The sequence below is a fragment of the Sinocyclocheilus grahami genome, unplaced genomic scaffold (assembly GCF_001515645.1).
Source record: "Sinocyclocheilus grahami isolate Dianchi unplaced genomic scaffold, SAMN03320097.WGS_v1.1 scaffold658.1, whole genome shotgun sequence".
Taxonomy (NCBI): Eukaryota; Metazoa; Chordata; class Actinopteri; order Cypriniformes; family Cyprinidae; genus Sinocyclocheilus; species Sinocyclocheilus grahami.
This window is the reverse complement of record NW_015505837.1, coordinates 179,893-200,192: the sequence shown is the minus strand read 5'-3', so window position 1 is coordinate 200,192 and position 20,300 is coordinate 179,893. Positions and strand designations below refer to the sequence as shown.

General features: G+C 40.4%; 1 protein-coding gene across 1 annotated transcript in view; it reads right to left on the bottom strand.

Moving 5' to 3' along the window:
* LOC107558759 (E3 ubiquitin-protein ligase TRIM9-like) overlaps nt 1-20,300 on the bottom strand; it is a 46,074-nt gene that overhangs the window by 5,734 nt on the left and 20,040 nt on the right. Inside the window, exons 5-11 of the mRNA XM_016242433.1 lie at nt 16,945-17,055; nt 16,108-16,261; nt 12,812-12,880; nt 12,452-12,612; nt 7,996-8,134; nt 3,194-3,497; nt 1,157-1,319 (exon numbers count right to left, since the gene is read on the bottom strand). Coding sequence (XP_016097919.1) covers nt 1,157-1,319; nt 3,194-3,497; nt 7,996-8,134; nt 12,452-12,612; nt 12,812-12,880; nt 16,108-16,261; nt 16,945-17,055 — 1,101 coding nt within the window. The remainder of the gene's footprint in view (nt 1-1,156; nt 1,320-3,193; nt 3,498-7,995; nt 8,135-12,451; nt 12,613-12,811; nt 12,881-16,107; nt 16,262-16,944; nt 17,056-20,300) is intronic.

Here is a 20,300-nt window from a genome sequence, read left to right as displayed (position 1 = left end):
ATGCGTGCAAACTGTAAAAGCTATTTACAGGAAATTTAAAGTAATGTTAAATTGTAAAACAAAAATCTTAATTAACATTTTAAGAGGTCTTAAATTTAGGGATGGAAAACAGGAATTGCAAAACAGCCTAATAATACTATCAAACCAAAAAAGGCTATGATTTCATTAGACCAAGCGCTGCACGTCAAAGTAAAAACACGGTGCTGTTGCGCATTCTACAGGCTCGCCGTTTAAGAGTAGTTTGCAAATAATGAATACCATGCATTTATGACAGTAGATTGTTTATGAGTGACCGTTGATACATTATTATAGTGTTTATATTGTAATATGTTGCTTTTAATTGCGTTGTAACAGTGCATCTGTTTAAAAGAGCAGCTAGCAATAGTAAAGCTGACATTTCAAAATAAGAGTCCCAGTGTATTTCGGATATCTTTATAATTCAAAGTAGCTTTTAATTCAACGTAAACTCTTGTAGCATCTGTCTGGTCTGCAGCATCATAAAAAGGAAAGATTAAGAGCATAATTTAACACATATTATTAAATATATAGATTTTTACTAGTATCGGCACTAGGGATGTCCAGCTGAAGATAATGAGGAAATTACGTCGCTCGCTTTGCCAAGTGCATTCCAAACAACTACATAATGGTATGCACGTGCCCTGCTCACTCCAAAGTCCCCACTCCCAAGAGGATAGGGATGATCACTTCCATTTGGAATTTGCCCCGTGAACCGATCTATACCGATACTCGTATCGGCACATCCCTAATCGGCACAATAACATATATTACACAGATACATAAAGTTTAAAGTAGGCCTATAATTATTAAACACAGTTTGAAGCAGAAATATTTAAAAACCTATAGTGTACTTTTTATATTTTAATAAAATAAATAATTCTAAATGTCTTCTTATATCACTTTATTAAAGAAAAAAGCACATTATTTGATACATTTTCATTGCACCCCTAAAGTTTTTCAAATGAGCTCTTAAATTTTTCAACTTAGGATAACATTTGTAGGGGGGAAAAAAATCTAAACATGCCAAAAGAATTTTGGTCAAGCAACTTGAAGGTCATGAGAATGATTCAGAATAAGAAACCGTTCTTGAATCCCAATGCGACTGATCACTAAGGGTCAGTGTGGATCTGCTGCTCACCTGGACATTGCGGTTGAGGCTAACCGCGGGCATGAACACACCCTCCAGGTTCTCGAAAGCCACGGGTCCATGCTGCTGCTTGTTGATGAAGAAGGTCAGGGTATGTTTTGTCAGGTCTAACAGAATCCCCACAGTCGAACCCTTTGTGATGCCACCCTCAGCCCTGCAAGAATCAGGTAGAAGAGGAAGGAGACAAATGAAGGGAATCAGCGACACAGGATACACAGGTGTTTTCTTTTGATCCAAGATCTCTCTGCGCAGAGGAATGAGAAGGGTGCAGGAAATTGAGAATTTGGAGTGGAGCTGGATTAGAGTAAAGAAAGTAGGGAGGAGAAACTGTGCTTTGACTCCACTTTACTCACAACTCCAGTGTGTGTTACTTCTGAATCACAGCAGTGCTAATATTCAGTCTGACAGGATGACCTACTTATATTTATAGAGCAGTGAAGAAACTTTATAACAGCTCATAGTCGTTTTAAAATGAGGAACACAAGGAAGCTCTACATATCATGTATTTCTAAACACTGGCCCTGAAAGGGGCTCCCTTTAACGTGCATTTCAAATGCACCTCATGTGACTCCTTGTGTTTTTTTATTTTTTTAACCCATTCACCTTATATTATGTCACAACAGTCACTTTCTTGGGAGGTTTTTGGGGGAGTGTGGGGGGGGAAACAAGCCATTCACCTTACTAGAAGACAGTGTACCATCAGAATGATTTTGAAACTGATTTTTCAATGTAAAAAAATTACAGTTGCTTTAAACTCAGGTGGATCATGAGCTGTTTATATTCTATCTACTTGTTTTTCTTTGTGTGTGTATAATATATATATATATACACCTTGCTACGTGTACTGCTTTAGGCTAACCGAGACTTGTCATTTGCACTTATATATTGTTGCTCTCTTGTTAGTTTCGACTGCTTTTATTGTCCTCATTTGTTGCTTTGGATAAAAGCGTCTGCTAAATGACTAAATGCAAATGTGTTGTTGTCCTGCTTATCTTGCTCTTCCATTTATAATATTTTAGTAAGTTTACATCTATGTGTTTGCCAGATGTTTTTATCCAAAGTGACTTAGTGGCTATTCAAAAAGCGTGAGACGTGGACATTGGAATAGTTGAACAATGCAACAGTTGAACATTTCAAAACTCGTTTCTTAAAAATTTTACTTATTTTAACTTAAGTACTGCGTTTTTAGTATGCTGTGTCATGAGAAAGACACTGCAAAAGACACAAAACACAATTGCAATGGTCAAACACGTCCGTCTAGCGCATGTTTGCATAGAAACAGTGGAATGGGAAAACATGTTCTGTGTGAACAGCCCCTTACATTGCATTTAAGGTACACATTCTATCAGTTTTTGCTTTCCCTGGGAATTGAACCCACCATGCTCTACTGTTTGAGCTAAAGGAAGGCTGTACAGTACTTTAATCAACTCAATAATTTTCATTTATGTCCTTAACATCCAAGAATGAGATGAATGTAGGTTTCTTTTAAAGTTTGTAAAATGTTATCAAATCTGTAGTAATGAAATCTCCTCTTTGCTTCAAAAATGATTCCTTAATATCTTGACTTCTCTGCTTTTTCAAGTGTCTGTATCTAATATCACTGACTCAAAGACTGTAAGTGCATCATTTATTCATCCTCGTGTCTTTCTTTAAGACTTTCGTTCATCTTTGGGACACAAATAAAGATACTTCTGTCATAATTTTTGCCTCTGATGTTTTGATGTCTTTATGAACTTTTTCACGAAGACATTGACAGCAAGTACGGTTGAGCAGAGTTTTATGAATAAAAAGCCTAAATTAAACTCTTCATCAAGTTATTGTTTTTTTCAGAAGACTTGGATTTAACTGCTCAATTCATATGGATTTAACTTTTTTCCAGCTTGACAATGGATAGACAAATATTATGTGTTGAATAGATGGTCCCTTCCTGTCTAAGAGCTGGTGCCTGGCCAAAATAATGTAGACCAAATCTGTCAAAAGCCTAGCTTGTAATATTTATCACCACACTAGAAAAATTAAGACCTGTACCTGTTGGTGTGGGAGTTGTTGTGCATGAACCAGGAGCGATTGTTGTCCACATACATGGCCCAAGCCTTATCGTCCTTCCCTAGCATCATGTCCTTCATCGTATTAATCCGGGCCACACCGAATGCGGGGTCGGGGTGGTTGTCATAGCGATCCACACTAAGTTCCCAGTAATGAACTCCCCTGGAGAAGGCAGCCGTCCCGAGCACCACGCGATCATCGTAACTGTTACAAGTTAGAGTCTGGTTTTCATTGGACAGGACAATGTCTCTGTGAGCTGAGGTAGGGTCAAAGGTGAACCATGCCACTACAGTGGAAAGATAAAATAAAGTTTGTGATAGCCAGAATAATTCATTGCGGTTCAAAAACATATTTTCCAGTTATATTTTGAGTCTTTTCAAAATAGCATCTCACAGTGGTTGACTGACACTGTATATGACAATAATTAATGGTGTTTCTGAAACTGCTTGTGCGAGAGAAAAAAAGAAAAAATTTAAAGTACATATAATAGTACCACATTTATGGTTCACTGTTTAGGTTTCTGTTTAGATTTTTTTTTTAAACAGAGCCCATTGAATTTTAGGACAGTTATTTCGGTTATATCTGACAGATAAATGGGACATTTTATGTGTGATATTCCCAAAACAAAAACTGTTTGCAGCTCCTTTAACAAGGATATAAAAGAGTGTAAGTTTAGTCATCATAATTTGCTGATCTTACACATAGCTACACATATTCACTCCTTCAGTGACACATGTATTATTAAAAGAGTTGAAGGAATGAAATATTGAAGCTATTATGCTCTCTTAGAAGTGGAGTTTTGGTAGCTGAGGGCCTGTAAGGCAAATCTAGCATCAAATCCTTGTATGTACCCATGCTAATTAAACATCTCCTGTGGGACCCCTGGTTTATGTAGTTTTGCAAACAGCAATCTAGGTCCCGCCAATGTAACTATAACTGGGATCTAAATTCTATTGGTCTTGGGCTAATTTAAAATGGTGCAAAACTTAAAAGCAATGTTGACCAGTCACAGGACTTATACACCTAAATAAATACAATAAATCTAAATAATTATAATATTTTCTATTAAAATATATATATATTATATATTTCCACTGTGCTTCTCAATTTTGGAAAAGTGTTTTTATGCCCTTCAAAGTCATTTGAGCGTGTATGCCATTTTGCTAAATATGAAATGAATTTTAAATAAAAATAGTAAACGGTGCTTAATTGCTGCATTTTTATCTCTTGATTCAGACGAGACAAATTTTTCACTAGAGAAAGCAATATAATGGATAGATGACTCGTATTTTAGCAAAAGTTTGTAGTTAAAATGTCTTAAAGGATTTGTTTCTTACAAAGATGTTAATTGATGGACTGGAGTTGAGATGCACCTGTATGTGTGGATTATTGTGATGTTTTTATCAGCTGTTTGGACTCTCATTCTGACAGCACCCATTCACTGCAGAGGATCCATTGGTGAGCAAGTGATGTAATGCTACATTTCTTCAAATCTGTTCTGATGAAGAAGCAAACTCACATTAAAGGAATAGTTAACCCAAAACTCACCATCAGGCTAGTTTTGGGTTAACTATTCCTTTAGTATTGAGTAAGTTACATTGAATTCACACAATATAGTGTATTTTAATTTGTCTACTACAACTCAGCCATAGAAATCAGTTTCCAAGAAAGCTACAGCAGATTCCCACCTGGTCTCATAAAAATACATACCTCTGTGTACTTTTCTGCAAGACCGTTTTTACGTACCTTACTGCACGTTTCGCCGCAGTTTCAAAGAGAAATGTCCACTGAGTGGCACTAAAACACGTGTTCAATACGTGAACCCTGGCACGTTTTTATTACGTTGATATAGGTCTATATTGCTGTGTTTTTATTACGTTGCTTCAGGAACGTATTGCGGCGGTTCAGAGTTCAAATATCCGGGGACTGTCGCTAAAAGTTAATGCTCTATCGTGTTGGAAATATGCCCTACACCAAAACGAACCCTAAACCTACTCGATAGTGTTAACAAATGCAAAACTGATATAAAACACATTTGTTGATGCAACGTGCCATTTGAACTTCCTTATATGCAGATTTGAAATGTTTTGTCGAACCGTACTTACACGGGATTCGAACCGGAGCTCCTCACCTCTCAAGTACGTCTCTGTACTCCGTGAGCTACCGAACAAACCTACCATCTGTGAAAACCCATAGATATGAAGCTGGATATGTGCGATGCTAACATTCAAAAGCATCAGTTTTCAAATCTCCCAGCATATTAAAATTGTTTTGAAGTCATAACATAATATTCTTCAAGTAATTGTGTGAAAATTACACTTTATTAATCGAAACTCTGTAAATTTGTGTGAAAAGGAATAAAAAGTGTCAGAGTTTTACTGCCTCTAGTGTTCATTTCTTTTGGAAACTGCAGTGATATGTACTTATTGGTACATATTTCGCAACTCACGAAAAAGTGCCCCCAGGGACATTTTTGTCATGAGACCAGGTAGGCAGAATCCATGTTTTTGAACGAATCAGTTCAGTGAATGATTCAATGGCTCGTTTATAAAGACAGTCACTTTGCTGATTCAACCATGTAACCTGCAGAAATGGAGTGGTACAAACAGTGAAAAGTCACAGTAATGTTGGTATAAATATCAGTACTCTTAAAACAACATTCAGTCAAATGAATTCAAGGACTCAAACACCTGAAACAGTTAACAGAGACATATTATGCCCCTTTTTACAATATGTAATATAAGTCTCTGGTGTTCCCAGAATGTGTCTGTGAAGTTTCAGCTCAAAATACTCCACAGATCATTTATTATATAATTTTGAAAATGCCTAATTTGAGTTTTTCGGGTCTGTCTCTTTAAATGCAAATGAGCTTCTGCTCCCCTCCCCCCAGAATGCGTTTTAAACCATACGAGTTTAAACTTCTGATATACGGTTTTCTGAGAGCACACATCCGAAGCACACGGACAGAAAGCCAAGTAGGTATAACTGCAGACCGGAGATCTCCAAAATGGGGCGTGAACTCCAAAAGTGGGCAGAACCTCCAAAATGGGGCGGGGTCTCTTCGCTCAAAGACTTTCACCATTGGCTCTGGCCAATTGTTATTGAATTACATTTCAAAATAAAACTTTATAAATTAAACATTGTTTCTAATTGATCTAAAATAAAATATGCTATATAAATAAATATTATCCTTGAGAGCAGAGCCCAAAGCTCGTGGCCAGTGTTGTTCGGACCGGACTTTGAACCTCTGCTTAATAAACCGGAATCACCCACGAGCTCTCCCGCGAGCCGTCCCAGCGCAGCGCAGGGGAAAGATTTTACTCTATCGCTTTGTTTTAGCCAACGGGGGCGTCCCGGGGCTCAAAATTCGCAGGGTAGGAGTGGGTAGTAACACTGGGTGTAACTAAAAAGGTGCCATTGTCTGGTGAGGTCCGGTTGGGGAGTTAGGGAACGGCCCGGCTCGGCGATCTCATATCGCATAATCTTAAGCAGCTCTGTTGCTTATCTCCTGAACTTTCTTTACCACGCTATTCAGTGCCAATCCCGCCGTGCAGTCAATTTCACTGGTTAAGGTTATGGTCAGGTGTGGGGTAGGCTTAGGGGTTAGCATTTTTTGTAGCATAGTGTAGGAAATCAACACTGTGATTAATTTGTTTTGTACGTACTGTAATCCTTGTTGTTTACTGCAAAAAAAATAAAAATCAACACTGTGATTGACACAACCAATAAAATCTTTAGAATCAGCTGTGGGGCGGAGTTTCCACTGAACTGGATAGGGAGAAAAAAGTGTGCATGCGTGTCATGTGCCTGTCTGTCAATGGGAGGAAGCCACGCCCTATTTTGGAGCTCCCACCCCGTTTTGGAGTTCCCGCCCCCATTTGGAGATCTCCAGGCTGCAGTTATACCCCTCTCCAGAAAGCGGCTGTCACAGCATGTGAGTACTAAACTAAGTTATCATTCACACCCAAGTTTATATTAAAAACACATGAGTTACAAAAAACAGCCGGTTATATCTGTGAAGGTAAACAGCTGGGAAATAAATCACATGTTTATTTTAGATCTGTGTGGCAGCAGCAATATACATTAAATAAATCAATAAATCCACTGCTCTGTTGACTCCTCCGAGGCTGGGTGTTCTAAACAGTGTTCTGTGCTCGTCTGTGCAGCCAAAGGTAGAACAGTTAGCATGTTTTGCTCAAACTTTCGCCATGGCATTAGAGCTGGTACACCGTTGTCGCTTGCGAAAACACAATGACGGCGCCATAGGTGTAAATTTACAGATTAAGGGGCAGTAATATTATAATGAGATCCCTTTGCCACGTCACCAAGTGAGCGAAATCAGATGCGCTCGTTTTGTCAGACGCTTGCAGAAAAAGGTTTACCAAAACGAAGTTACTGGGTTAATCTTTTTCACGTTTCCTTGGTTGGTAGATGCATGGGGACCTGATTATAGCATATAAAACCTGGAAAAGTCAGATTTTCATGATATGTCACCTTTAAAGTCTCCATGTACCTGAAGTTAAAATTGAAGTCTCTATGTCTACATACAGCCTATTTAGGACGTTTGATCAGTAGAGTGGCAAAAAAAGTGATGAGAGGAGTTTTCCTATAAAACACTCATTAAAGAGATGCATCCACAGCAGGGATCCATGGAGGAAAGGGAATATATAATGCAGAAGCTGTGCATGAGCGTCATAGATAGAAAAGAAACTTTAAGAACTCTCAGAGACCCTATTAAATGTGAATGAAAGAAACTGTGTGAAGCAGACGACCAAAACACCCACCATCAGATGTCTTCAGAACAACAACCTTGCAGTACGCTCCCACGCCAGCAGAGTTGTATGCTTTGACTCGAGCGTTGTATGAACTGTTGAAATGAAGGCCGTCCACTGTACAGATAGTCTCTTTCCCAACATACACCTCCTAAAACATAAATAGGGAAAGACGAAAAAAGCAGACAAGGTGTAAGGTAAAAACAGAAAGCATCTGGTAAAACATGATCTCATGTGAGATTAGATATAAGACAACACAACATGTTTGTCATGAAAGATAAAATAAGCTGTAGATTTCTCAAAGAGATTCAGAGAATATTAAGCAGTTTAAAAACGAGATAACATAAAAAAGCTTCCTGCAACCCTACTTAAAAAAAGCAGTTTGGAGGATTTAACGGCACAGATTTAGCTAGTCCGACTTTTGCCAGATATGAACCAACTGCAACTGCAATGGGAGGTGGTCTTAATTTCACTTTCATGGACTTTTAGTTTGTTTCTGTTCAGTCTTCTTTGTTCTAGTCCCTATCTGTCCTTAGTTGTCATGGTAATTGATATGATTTAGTGTCGTTCATTATCGTAGTTTGCCTCTGTATTTATCTGCCTGTGTTTTCAGTTCCCCTTCAGGAACTCGAGCTGCGTCGCAAATCGCTTTGGGAACACCTCTGTGTTCCCACGCTCTGAAACACATGTGTAAACCTTCCAAGGGAATCCCGGGTGACGTCACCGGCGGGGATGACAGTGGAGACAGTGGCAGCTTCTGTTGTTCAGTAAGCACTCTGTGTGTTACGTCTTATTTATTGTTGTACGGCAAAAACATATCATGGCAAAGTCTGGCAAGAATGTTGAGTCTGACAAGCAGCGTTTCAGGCTGTGTATTCCTCCCTGCCCTTTTTTCATCACGGGTGGGGATACACACAGTTTGTGCGTTGCTTGTTTGGGAGTGGAGCACGCTTGCTCAGCTCTCGAGGGAACTGACTGTCCGCATTGTGTTCGCCTCTTGATGCGGACGCTCTGCTCCCGGAAAGCACTCTTTGAGGAGGGTGCTCTCGCCAGCATTCCCCGCGCTTCGGGTCCCGCCTCTGCCAGATGGAATCATGGGGCTCGCATATGGATCTGGCAGATAAAATGGAGACGGGCACTTCCTTTTCTTCTTCTTCGCCTGCCAGATCTAACGCTCAATACCAGGGGACAGAAGCTCTTTCTGAAACGGTTTCTTCCGCTCCGGGAGAGGGCTCGACGCTCGTGTTGTCTTCCTCTGAGGAGGGAGGTGACGCGAGCGCCGAACGAGACGAGTCTGTGGACTTGCCACCACAGTCTGTCTTGTTTGAGGAGCTGTTGGAGGGGGTGACAAGAGCTATGGCCAAATTAAATATTGACTGGCCAGCAGAAAAAGAGCATCAGGAGCGTCCAAAAAGCAAGCTCGATGAACTCTTCCTGCGCTCAAAGTCTCCGCCTCCACGCCGGGGTCTGTCGTTTTTTACCTGATCTGCACACTGAGGTGTCTAGATCGTGGAATAAGCCATACTCGGCCCACCTCTTCAGTCCCGATGTGTCTCACTATTCTAATGTGTTAGGGCTGAATGAGTGCGGTTATGGGAGGATTCCCCAGGTTGAGGATACGCTTGCGGGCTATCTTTCTCCTGGTGGTGCATCTTCCCTTAAGGCCCACCATTATTACCCACCAAGCCACTTAGGACTTCTTTGGCTTTGGTGGGTAAGGCGTACACAGCGGTGGGTCAGGCTGCTTTCATGGGGCTGATAGGAGGGATCAGCCCCAGCCGTGTATCAGCTCCTCACATCGAGAAGTCCAAAAACGGAGCGTTGCCACTCGCACCCCTCCTCAAAGAGAAAGGCACTCCAGGTCGAAGTTGTCTAAGGAGATGTCAGGGCATCTGAGGGCAGACCCCTCTGGGGAAGAACGGTACACACCTCAGTATATGGTGCCTGTCTCTCCTCAGTGCCCTCAGGCGATCGTTCTATTACCCCTGCCCCCCCCGGTGCTTCAGGGCACAGCGATCTCCAGCGAGTGTATCTCTCAGCTTCCGCCCGGAAACGTAGCGGTCCTGAGAGGCTCACTACCTCCAAGGAGGTCCCTAGAGCAGCTAGATCGGCCATTTCCTGCCGGTCCTCCGCTTCAGGGCACCGAACTAGCAGCTCTAAATACACCAGAGGCCAGTCTCGAGAGACTGGTTCCCTTAGTACATTATCTGGCAGCGTGAAAGCTTCTGCCAAATGTGTCCCAATTGGTCCTGCACACTGTAGAAAGAGGGTACAAGATTCAGTTCGGGTCGCGTCTGCCTCTATTCAATTGGGTGTTTCCCACTCTGGTGGGCCCCGAGCAGGCTCTGGTAATGGAACAAGAAGTAGATACTCTCTTGAGGAAGGAGGCCATCGAGGTTGTCCCTCTTCTCGACAGAGAGTCCCGGTTCTACAGCCGTTACTTCATTATTCCGAGGAAGGATGGGGGGTTGCGTCCAATACTAGATCTTCGATTGTTGAACCACTCAGTCATGAGACTCAAGTTCAAAATGCTTATGATCAAGCAAGTCATGTCTCAAATCGGGTCCAAGGACTGGTTTGTGACTATAGATCTGAAAGATACTTACTTCCATATATCCATCCTTCCTCAACACAGGAAGTTCCTGAGGTTTGCTTTCGAGGGCAAAGCATACCAATATCGGGTTCTTCCGTTCGGTCTGGCACTCTCACCCTGCACTTTCACGAAGTGTGTGGATGCTGCTCTGGCTCCCTTGCGACTGCAGGGCATCCGCATACTGAATTACATCGACGATTGGTTGATACTAGCTCAATCAGAGCAGATAGCGGTTCGGCATCAAGATGTCATTCTCGCTCACATGAAAGAGTTGGGGTTAAGACTAAACGCAAAGAAAAGTGTGCTTTCTCCAGTACAGAGGACAACTTATCTGGGCGTGGTGTGGGATTCGACCACAATGCAGGCACATCTGTCTCCTGCTCGGATCAAGTCGATCCTCTCGACAGTCAAGAGAGTGAAAGAAGGCCAGTCACTCACTGTGAAGCAGTTCCAGAAACTGTTGGGTCTAATGGCAGCTGTGTCCAACGTGATGCCTTTTGGCCTGCTGTACATGAGACTCTTGCAGTGGTGGCTCAGGACCAAAGGGTTTTCCCCGAGGAGCAACCCGTTTCGCATGATCAAGGTCACGCGGCATTGCTTACGTGCCTTAGACATGTGGAAGAAACCATGGTTCCTTTCACAAGGCCCCGTGTTGGGGGCTCCATGTCGTCGTGTAACACTAATGACGGATGCTTCCCTCACGGGCTGGGGAGCGGTCATGAGTGGCCGCTCCGCCCAAGGTCTGTGGGAAGGTCCCCATCTCATGTGGCACATCAACTGCCTGGAGATGCTGGCAGTATTTCAAGCATTGAAACATTTTCTCCCAGACCTGAGAGGTCATCATGTGCTTGTTCGCACAGACAACACATCAGTGGTCTCTTACATCAACCGCCAGGGGGGTCTGCGCTCACGCCCCCATCTTTCTGTGGACCCAGGGGAAACTGCTCCCTCTGAGGGCAGTGTACATCCCTGGGCACCTCAATCAGGGAGCAGATATCCTGTCGAGACAGGGGCTGAGGCCCGGGGAATGGAAGCTCCACACTGAGGTAGTGGAGCAGATTTAGAAGAAATTTGGTCAAGCCCAGGTGGACTTGTTTGCACTAGAGAGACCATGTCTCGAGTTTGCACCTGATATGGCGAGAGCATTTCTGTACCCCAGGTGTGAGCACTGGACACATACGTCCACAGAGCTGCCCTGTGGAAAAAGTCAGACCAATTATTTGTGTGCTACGGTCCTTATAAGAAGACCCTCAGCAGGTGGATAGTGGATGCTATAACTACTGCATACGAGTCTTCTGGTCTCCCATCACCACTAGGGGTCAGGGCTCATTCTACTAGAGGTAGACTAGTTCACTTTTACATCCAACTACAAAACGCCTGCACTGCTTACGAGACATTGTTTGTTGCTACAGCTGCTCGAGCACAGAGAAAATGGCAGACAGCGTACAACTGGCAAAGCACGGAAATATGCTAATACAGGGTGGTCCATCAGCAATCGAGGGCGGGGCCTGAGCAGTATGACAAAACGGCTTGATAATTGAGACTGTTTAAGTTTTTTGGGGATTAAAAAAAAAGAAGCAAATGGATTTTTATCATTGTAGGGTGGTTGTGTCCACACACTGCTAAGACACATTTATGTGCAAATAATCACCATGTAAAAATGAATTTTACATCCGATGTCCCCTTTAAAAGGGAACAAGCTCTTTAAAATGACCTGCCCAAAAGTCTTGATTCAATATAAAACATATCAGCACAAGAATGAAAACTGTATACATGAGTTGATTTCATTCAGAGTACAAACTGATTTAAGAGATATCTTTGTTTTCCTGACTGCTGAATGATCTCAGTGGGGAAATGAAAATGCTGAAGACATACCCGATAAGGCCCGCTATTCCCATCATCCAGCTCCAGCACGTAACCCTCCACAGGCAGGGCTTGGACCGTAGTTATCCTCCAGGCCAGAGTGGTGCTGTTATTCCACATGCAGCATTTTTCCAACTGCAACAGCGGTGCAGGAGGCACTGTGGGGGACTCCGCTAAAAGACAGAATTCAAGCATTTGAGCATTGCCTGTCATCCACCGATGCATCAGAAGGTTAAACAGGGAGTGGCATGCATGGGAGTAAGCACTTCCTGAAAGTCACTGGTGCCTCTAAAACAAATAGAGGAAAAGGGACTGTGGGTTTGGAAGGGGTCCAGTATTTTAGGGGAACCGTTTGTAGCAGCTCTGAAATACCTCCTGTGCTCTCCTCCACTTTCTGGTCACCTGCATGCATTTGTTTCAATAAAGCAGCCTCCTGACCATCTGAAAGATGATATTGGACAAAGCAAGTGTTGCAAGTGTGAGTGTAGAGGTAAAACTGAGGGGATCATTGCCTCTGAAACTGGGAACGATGGAATTTGCTTTTGGATCCTTGACAAGAAATCAATTTGAGTTTCAAGATTGGTTGTATTTTCCAATATTGTTTTAACTGCATTTTTAAGCTGTTGTTTACTAGTCCTTAGATTCTAGAATCTACATTCTAAATGGAAAACATGAATCTCATTGAAACAAATTCATATTATATTATTAGCTTTATTACAGTGACCACCAGTGTTTTTAGTTACCAACAGCGACACTGTTTTTAGTTACTCATTAATAAGCAACTATGGTTTAATTACACAAATGTTTATAATTTTGTATAAATTATGAATTTTTACAAAGAAAAGCTACATACATTTTTGAAAATATTTCTGAACCTGTATAAACACTAGCTTAAAAAAAACTTTCAATTGTTTTTTTTAATGAGAGGTAGAGCTTCTTTTTAACTTTTTAAAGTGTCTAAAGCTTGACGTTTTTTAAAGTATTATTACAATATAAAATATTGTGAAATGTTACAAAAAATTTTTTTTTAGCGCTTTCCATTTCCATTTAAAATGTAATCTATTCCTGCGATGGCAAAGCAGAATTTTCAGCATCATTACTCCAGTCTTCAGTGTCACATGATCCTTCCGAAATCATTCTAATATGCTAATTTGCTTCTCAAGAAACATTTCTTATTATCAATGTTTTTTCAGGATTCTGAAAATAGAAAGTTCACAAGAACAGCATTTATTTGAAATAGAAATGTAACATTATAAATGTATTTACTGCCACTTTTGATCAGTTTAACGTGTCCTTGCTGAATAAATGTATTAATTTCGTTGGTATTTGATAAACATTGTTTCGTTTAGTGCATCTTATGTTCAGCTCTACTGTGTTCCATCTATCTGTTTTAAGACCAGGTTCACACATAATGCATCTGCAGTGTGTATACAGTCCATGTGCGGTTCGTATGCAGTGCAGAAGCAGCACAGATGCGTGTTTGCGGTCCGCTACTGGACCGCAGCTGTTTACCACAAACACAACATTTATCCATTATTTTGATTTCAAATCCAAACGTTGTTAATGAAAATGCTTTTTCAGCATTGTGATTATCTTTTTACACATTACAGTAATACAATCTTTCATAGACGTATTCAGGTATAGGCAACATTTCAATGCATTTTACTTCTAGATGTATACATTAAGTTGCTCAAGCAAGTGGCAAAACATTTAAACAGCCTATTGTCTACTTTTCTAATCACAAACATTTTAAATTAATCTTACCACTGACAGAAAGTCAGCTCTCCTGCCTTTTCTTTTGCATTTAAATCTTTATTAAAAGCAATCCTGTGGTTCATAAATAACTTTGTGCAGTGCAGTGTGAACACCATAGACCAGGGTTCCTCAAATCTTGCCCTGGAGGGCCAATGCGCTGCAGAGTTTAGCTCCAACCCTGATCAAACTCACCTACCTATGATTTTCTAATGATCCTGAAGACATTGATTAGCATGCTCAGGTGTGTTTGATTAGAGTTAGAGCTAAACTCTGCAGGAAAGTGGATCTCGTGGGCCAGATTTGAGGATCCCTGCCATAGACTGTATAAAAACATGGACGTAGTGTCCGTGACGTCACCTGTTGGTCACCATTTTTGAAGCCTAAAGTGGGTGGAGCCGACAGTCGCCATCTTGGCAGCGCGTCACTCTCGGATAATCGAAAATGGGCAAAGAGGCGGGACGTGGGTGGAGCTGGTTGCTGAAACCACGCCCACCTAGCTCGCTGATGGTATCAGCAGTGGCAATCCCCCTGTCACTCAAGTGGCCACGCCCTTATGCAGAACTTTAAGGCTAAATATAGTTTAAACGGATGAGTTATAAAAACATTCACTCCCCTCACAGTTGTCATGAAGGGCAAAATTAGCTATATAGACTAAAACCACTTTTTGTACCAGGCTGTAAACATTTTTTTCTGCTGTAAATTTGGGAATTTTAACATGGGGCGTATGGGGATGACTCCCTTTTGGAGCCAGCCTCTAGTGGCCAGTCGATGAATTGCAGTTTAATGGCGCTTTTCCACTGCGTGGTACGACTACTGGAGCAGAGGGGTCACTCAAGGGGCCACGCCCTTAATTATGCAGAACTTTAAGGCTTAATATAATTTAAACGGATGAGTTATAAAAACATTCCCCCCCCTCACAGTTGTCATGAAGGGCAAAATTAGCTATATAGACTAAAACCACTTTTTGTACCAGGCTGTAAACATATTTTTTTCTGCTGTAAATTTGGGAATTTTAACATGGGGCGTATGGGGATGACTCCCTTTTAGAGCCAGCCTCTAGTGGCCAGTCGATGAATTGCAGTTTAATGGCGCTTTTCCACTGCGTGGTACGACTCGGCTCGGCACGGCTCAGTACGGCACGGTTTGCGTTTCCACTGCAGTTCAGTACCGCTTTAGAGTGGGCGGGATTATTCACATGTCGTTATAGTTGCGCCACCTCTACTACCATGACTCCTAAAAAAAACTTTTTCATTCCGCGTCGCCCCATCAAGCTCTCGCTGGATCCGTTCCTCTGCTATCAACGAGAGGAACGTCTGTTCTTCCGCAGCAGACAACAAAATTTTTTGGTTGTTAATAAAAGGTGCGCTTGTTCAAAACAGTTGCGTTCGCTGGCTGTGCTGATTTAAATCTAGCGGTTCTTTTGTGTTTGTGTCGCAAGTTCAGTGACGCAGGTAGTGACGATTCTCTCCGGCCAATCCGTGATCAGCAGAGTTTACACGTCACGTTTTGGTAATGGTATGGTTCACTTGGAACCCCAACCGAGGTGGTACTAAAAAAAAGTACCAGGTACCAGGTACTGTACCCAGTGGAAAACCCCCCAAAAGTGAACTGTACCGAGCCGTACCATGCAGTGGAAAAGTGCCATAAGTCACTTCTGTGTTGGTTTCAAGAGAGACCGAAAGGTTGCTGCTTGGTGAATGCTCTAATTTATTAACATGGGCACGAAAAAAAAATATGCACTGCAGAGTATGTGTGAACCTGGCGCAATGCAAAAACATGCACAGCGTGTTCACGGTCTCAAAACCATAACATGATTATGTAACGTGTGTTGCTTGCATCGTTATGCCCCCAACACTGGTGCCCACAAACAGCAAACGTTAAATCTCATTTCTTAGGCGTGTGTAACATGTTACCTTTATTCTGGGTGAAGTCCAGCTGGAGGATCGACTGCATCAGAGGGTCTGTGTTGACGGTCAAGGCGAATTCTGGGCAGACCTTTGGCTCCAATGCACCTTTTACCCATTGTTCCTGAGACGCCTGGACACGCTTGATCAACGCATCTGAGATCTGGAAGTGTGAGGAGAAGAAATGAAGAGGAGAAGAGAAATTATAATTATCAACAGTGATAGTCTCATTTTCATTCCTGTCAAAAATGTTATATGGCTCTGCCCTGACTAAGGTGCCACTGATGTACAATATGAAAGATGTAGTCCATAACATTCTGCACAGCGTTTCAGTGATTCACTTTTTTCCTTTGTGCATCGGTTTGTCTTGATCCTCAAAATACATTGTTGTCTGCCAACTGCTTCTTTCTTCCTGCCTTTTCAGAAATCTCTGCTGGGCAGGCATCTCTGACTCACTTTACATGCTTTGTGAAGATACTCAAAGAAACATCACAATCGATACTTCATGAAAAATTCAGTAAAGAGGCAGCGTTGCTCATCTGGAGCTGTCGTCTCTATATTTCAGAGGTTCGCTGCTATGAAACATCAATTATTGAAAGAGTTTAATTGCTGAGGGCCAGTCTGAACACCAGATAAATGCTTTCAGAGGAAACAACATCGGAAACCACCGCGGAAACCACAGCTTACATGGCTCTAAGTTTCATTCATACTTTTGAATAATAGCAGGGACGTACCAGTGCTCCTATCCCAATGTTGAGGTGTTATTTGAAATATGGATTTTTAAAATTATTATTATTATTATTATTATTTCAGATCTTTTGATCTTTGCTTTTTTTCTGTTTGTACCTGTAGGAATCCACTGGGATCGTTCTCTTTAATAACCTCCAGACAGAATTCCATCATTCCTGTGGTCTGTCGGAGCTTCATGGTGCAGTGAGTTATCTGATCCTTAACAGTCTGAAACAGAGAGGAGATGGTTAACAGCTACAGTCTGAGAAGCAGGCATTCAATGAAAGACATGCTCACAGTGATGAACTCCTGCTGTGAGTGTCACGTCAGATAGACACCTCAAAGAGATATGGAGCCGTATAATAACCGATAGCATCATTGCACACGTTCACACACATCTACTGTCAGAGAGTTGCAAGACAAGATTTGTATGGCTGTCAATGATCGTCAGTCTCAGCCAATTAAGGGAATGTTCCAGATTCAATAAAAGCTAAGCTCAATCAATTACCACAGAAAATAATTTCAACACAAATGCACTTTACATGGAACGAGGCATTGCACCTAAATAAACATTAAATAGGGGAGAGTGGGGTGATTTGAGCCTGTGGGGAAGTTGTGTCACCCCTTGTTTCTAGATTGGTGATATGACCACAAATATATAAAGATTTAACCATTTTACTAACCCTGTGATGGAGAGAAGCCCATGGAATAATTGGTAACTACATTTAGGTTCAAAAAACTTTATTTTTTTTTGCTGTTCAAAGTGATTTTTGTATGTTGACTCAAACAAATCTGAAAAAAAGATCACACGTGTTTGTGCTTTGGGAAGTTATAATATGAGGCTATACTGTTAGCATGATGTTAGCTCTAAACTTTTAGATGATACAAGTTTGTTAAAATGGTAGGAGTGGGGTAATTTAAGCTGAAAATCATGGGGTAAGTTGAGCCAGTGGCTCACCCCTTCTTATGATCATAAAGTATAATTTTACTGTAAATCTACATGGTATTTCATTCATTTTAGACCAAACATTTTTGATTGTGTTCTTTGTTTTGAACTTGATTTTGTTCTGAGAGTTTTAAATAGGCCTTGTTTATGAAAATTGGCCATTGAAGTTTTTATGAAATTGTTTTTCCCTGCAACATTTATAAGTTGGATATTGAGTACTATTAGCCCAGATCTGTAAGGTCAATTGCAGTCTGTTTTTTTCTTTTCTTTAGTTTTAACTTTATTTTGTTCTAAAATTAAAAAAAAAAAATTTTTACAAGGTTGTGAACCGTATCTTCAAATAAGTATTCTAAGTAAGTATTCTACCCGATACTTTATTTTCAACTTTTTGATTATTTCCTTAATTTTTAAGATTTAACCATTTTACTAACCCTGTGATGGAGAGAAGCCCATGGAATAATTGGTAACTACATTTAGGTTCAAAAAACTTTATTTTTTTTTGCTGTTCAAAGTGATTTTTGTATGTTGACTCAAACAAATCTGAAAAAAAGATCACACGTGTTTGTGCTTTGGGAAGTTATAATATGAGGCTATACTGTTAGCATGATGTTAGCTCTAAACTTTTAGATGATACAAGTTTGTTAAAATGGTAGGAGTGGGGTAATTTAAGCTGAAAATCATGGGGTAAGTTGAGCCAGTGGCTCACCCCTTCTTATGATCATAAAGTATAATTTTACTGTAAATCTACATGGTATTTCATTCATTTTAGACCAAACATTTTTGATTGTGTTCTTTGTTTTGAACTTGATTTTGTTCTGAGAGTTTTAAATAGGCCTTGTTTATGAAAATTGGCCATTGAAGTTTTTATGAAATTGTTTTTCCCTGCAACATTTATAAGTTGGATATTGAGTACTATTAGCCCAGATCTGTAAGGTCAATTGCAGTCTGTTTTTTTCTTTTCTTTAGTTTTAACTTTATTTTGTTCTAAAATTAAAAAAAAAAAAAATTTACAAGGTTGTGAACCGTATCTTCAAATAAAACTTTTAAGAAGTCGTCCATCCATCCATCCTATTATCCAAATATCTTTGTCCTTTGTGGCACAGTTTAACTCCATGTGGCTCAACTTACCCTCTCCCTAGGCTCAATTTACCCCGCACTGGAGACAAGTTATGCCAAGAGACTTTTTTTTTTGAAAGCCATATTTTGAAGGCAGTTTATTTTAGATCCAAAGTGATTATTCCCAAGGATGCACCACATCCTGAAATTTCTGTACATATTTAAGTTGGACCCATTACTGTCACATGCTCACTATAAACACACCGTAAGTAAAAACTGGCTCAACTCACCCTGCTCTCCCCTATATGTTAATACAGGCACAAGACTCTGTTATATGAGACTAGTGTAATAAAATAAACCTTTCAACTCCTCTCATCACTATATTATATGGTAAACATGTTTACTAGCATGTTACATGCAAGGTTATTTGAAAGGGTGGGACATAACTGTCCACAAATTATTGCAAACTAAGCAAACCCCACTAAGTGACAGACTAAAATATTCCCCAAATGTTTAAATCCTGGATTGATCAGTACAATGTTCCTGCCATGATCCTGTGTGTTCCTGTTAACCCATAACTGATTTAGTTGCATAATAACATCAGAGACTATATACTGTAATTCAATGGAAAGATGGGTGATGAATGAATGACTTAATGAATAAATTAATTTTGTGTTGTCACGTCATGGTTAACTTTACACATAATGCACAATATAAACTTGCATCACTGTAATCTATAGAACAACCTATGGATTAATTCCTTGACATACTGTAATATCTGCATAGGACTGAGCGGGTTTACTTTCACACCCCAAACCCCTTCATCTTGTGTTCAGTGTGGTGAAAGAGGGCATGTGTAAAGCTCTGTTGTCAGACTGCTGGCGTGGAAGAAATGAATTAGAGTAGAAAATGACGTCTCCTGTCACTGCAAACAAAAACACTTCATTTGATTATCTGAGCAGGGCACACAGACCCCGGAAGATGGAGGAACTTACACTATTAACCACAAATTATCTTAGAGAACAGAAAATTGGCTTTTGATATCATGAGGTCCTCAATACAACCAGAGCTGATGAAAATGACACTAGAAGCATCATGCTAATTTAAAAATCCCTCTTTAGTCAAGTGCTTTAAATTTACATTTACATTTAGTCATTTAGCAGACGCTTTTATCCAAAGCGACTTACAAATGAGGACAATAAAAGCAGTCGAAACTAACAAAAGAGCAACAATATATAAGTGCAAATGACAAGTCTCGGTTAGCCTAACGCAGTACACGTAGCAAATTTATCTTTTATCTTCAAAAAAAAAAGTTATAATACATTTAAATAATAATAATAAATGTGAAAAAATAAACTAAACAATTAAACTAAATAAATAATTAAAATTAATTTACTTACATTTTACAATTAAATGAAAATCATATATATATATATATATATATATATATATATATATATATATATATATA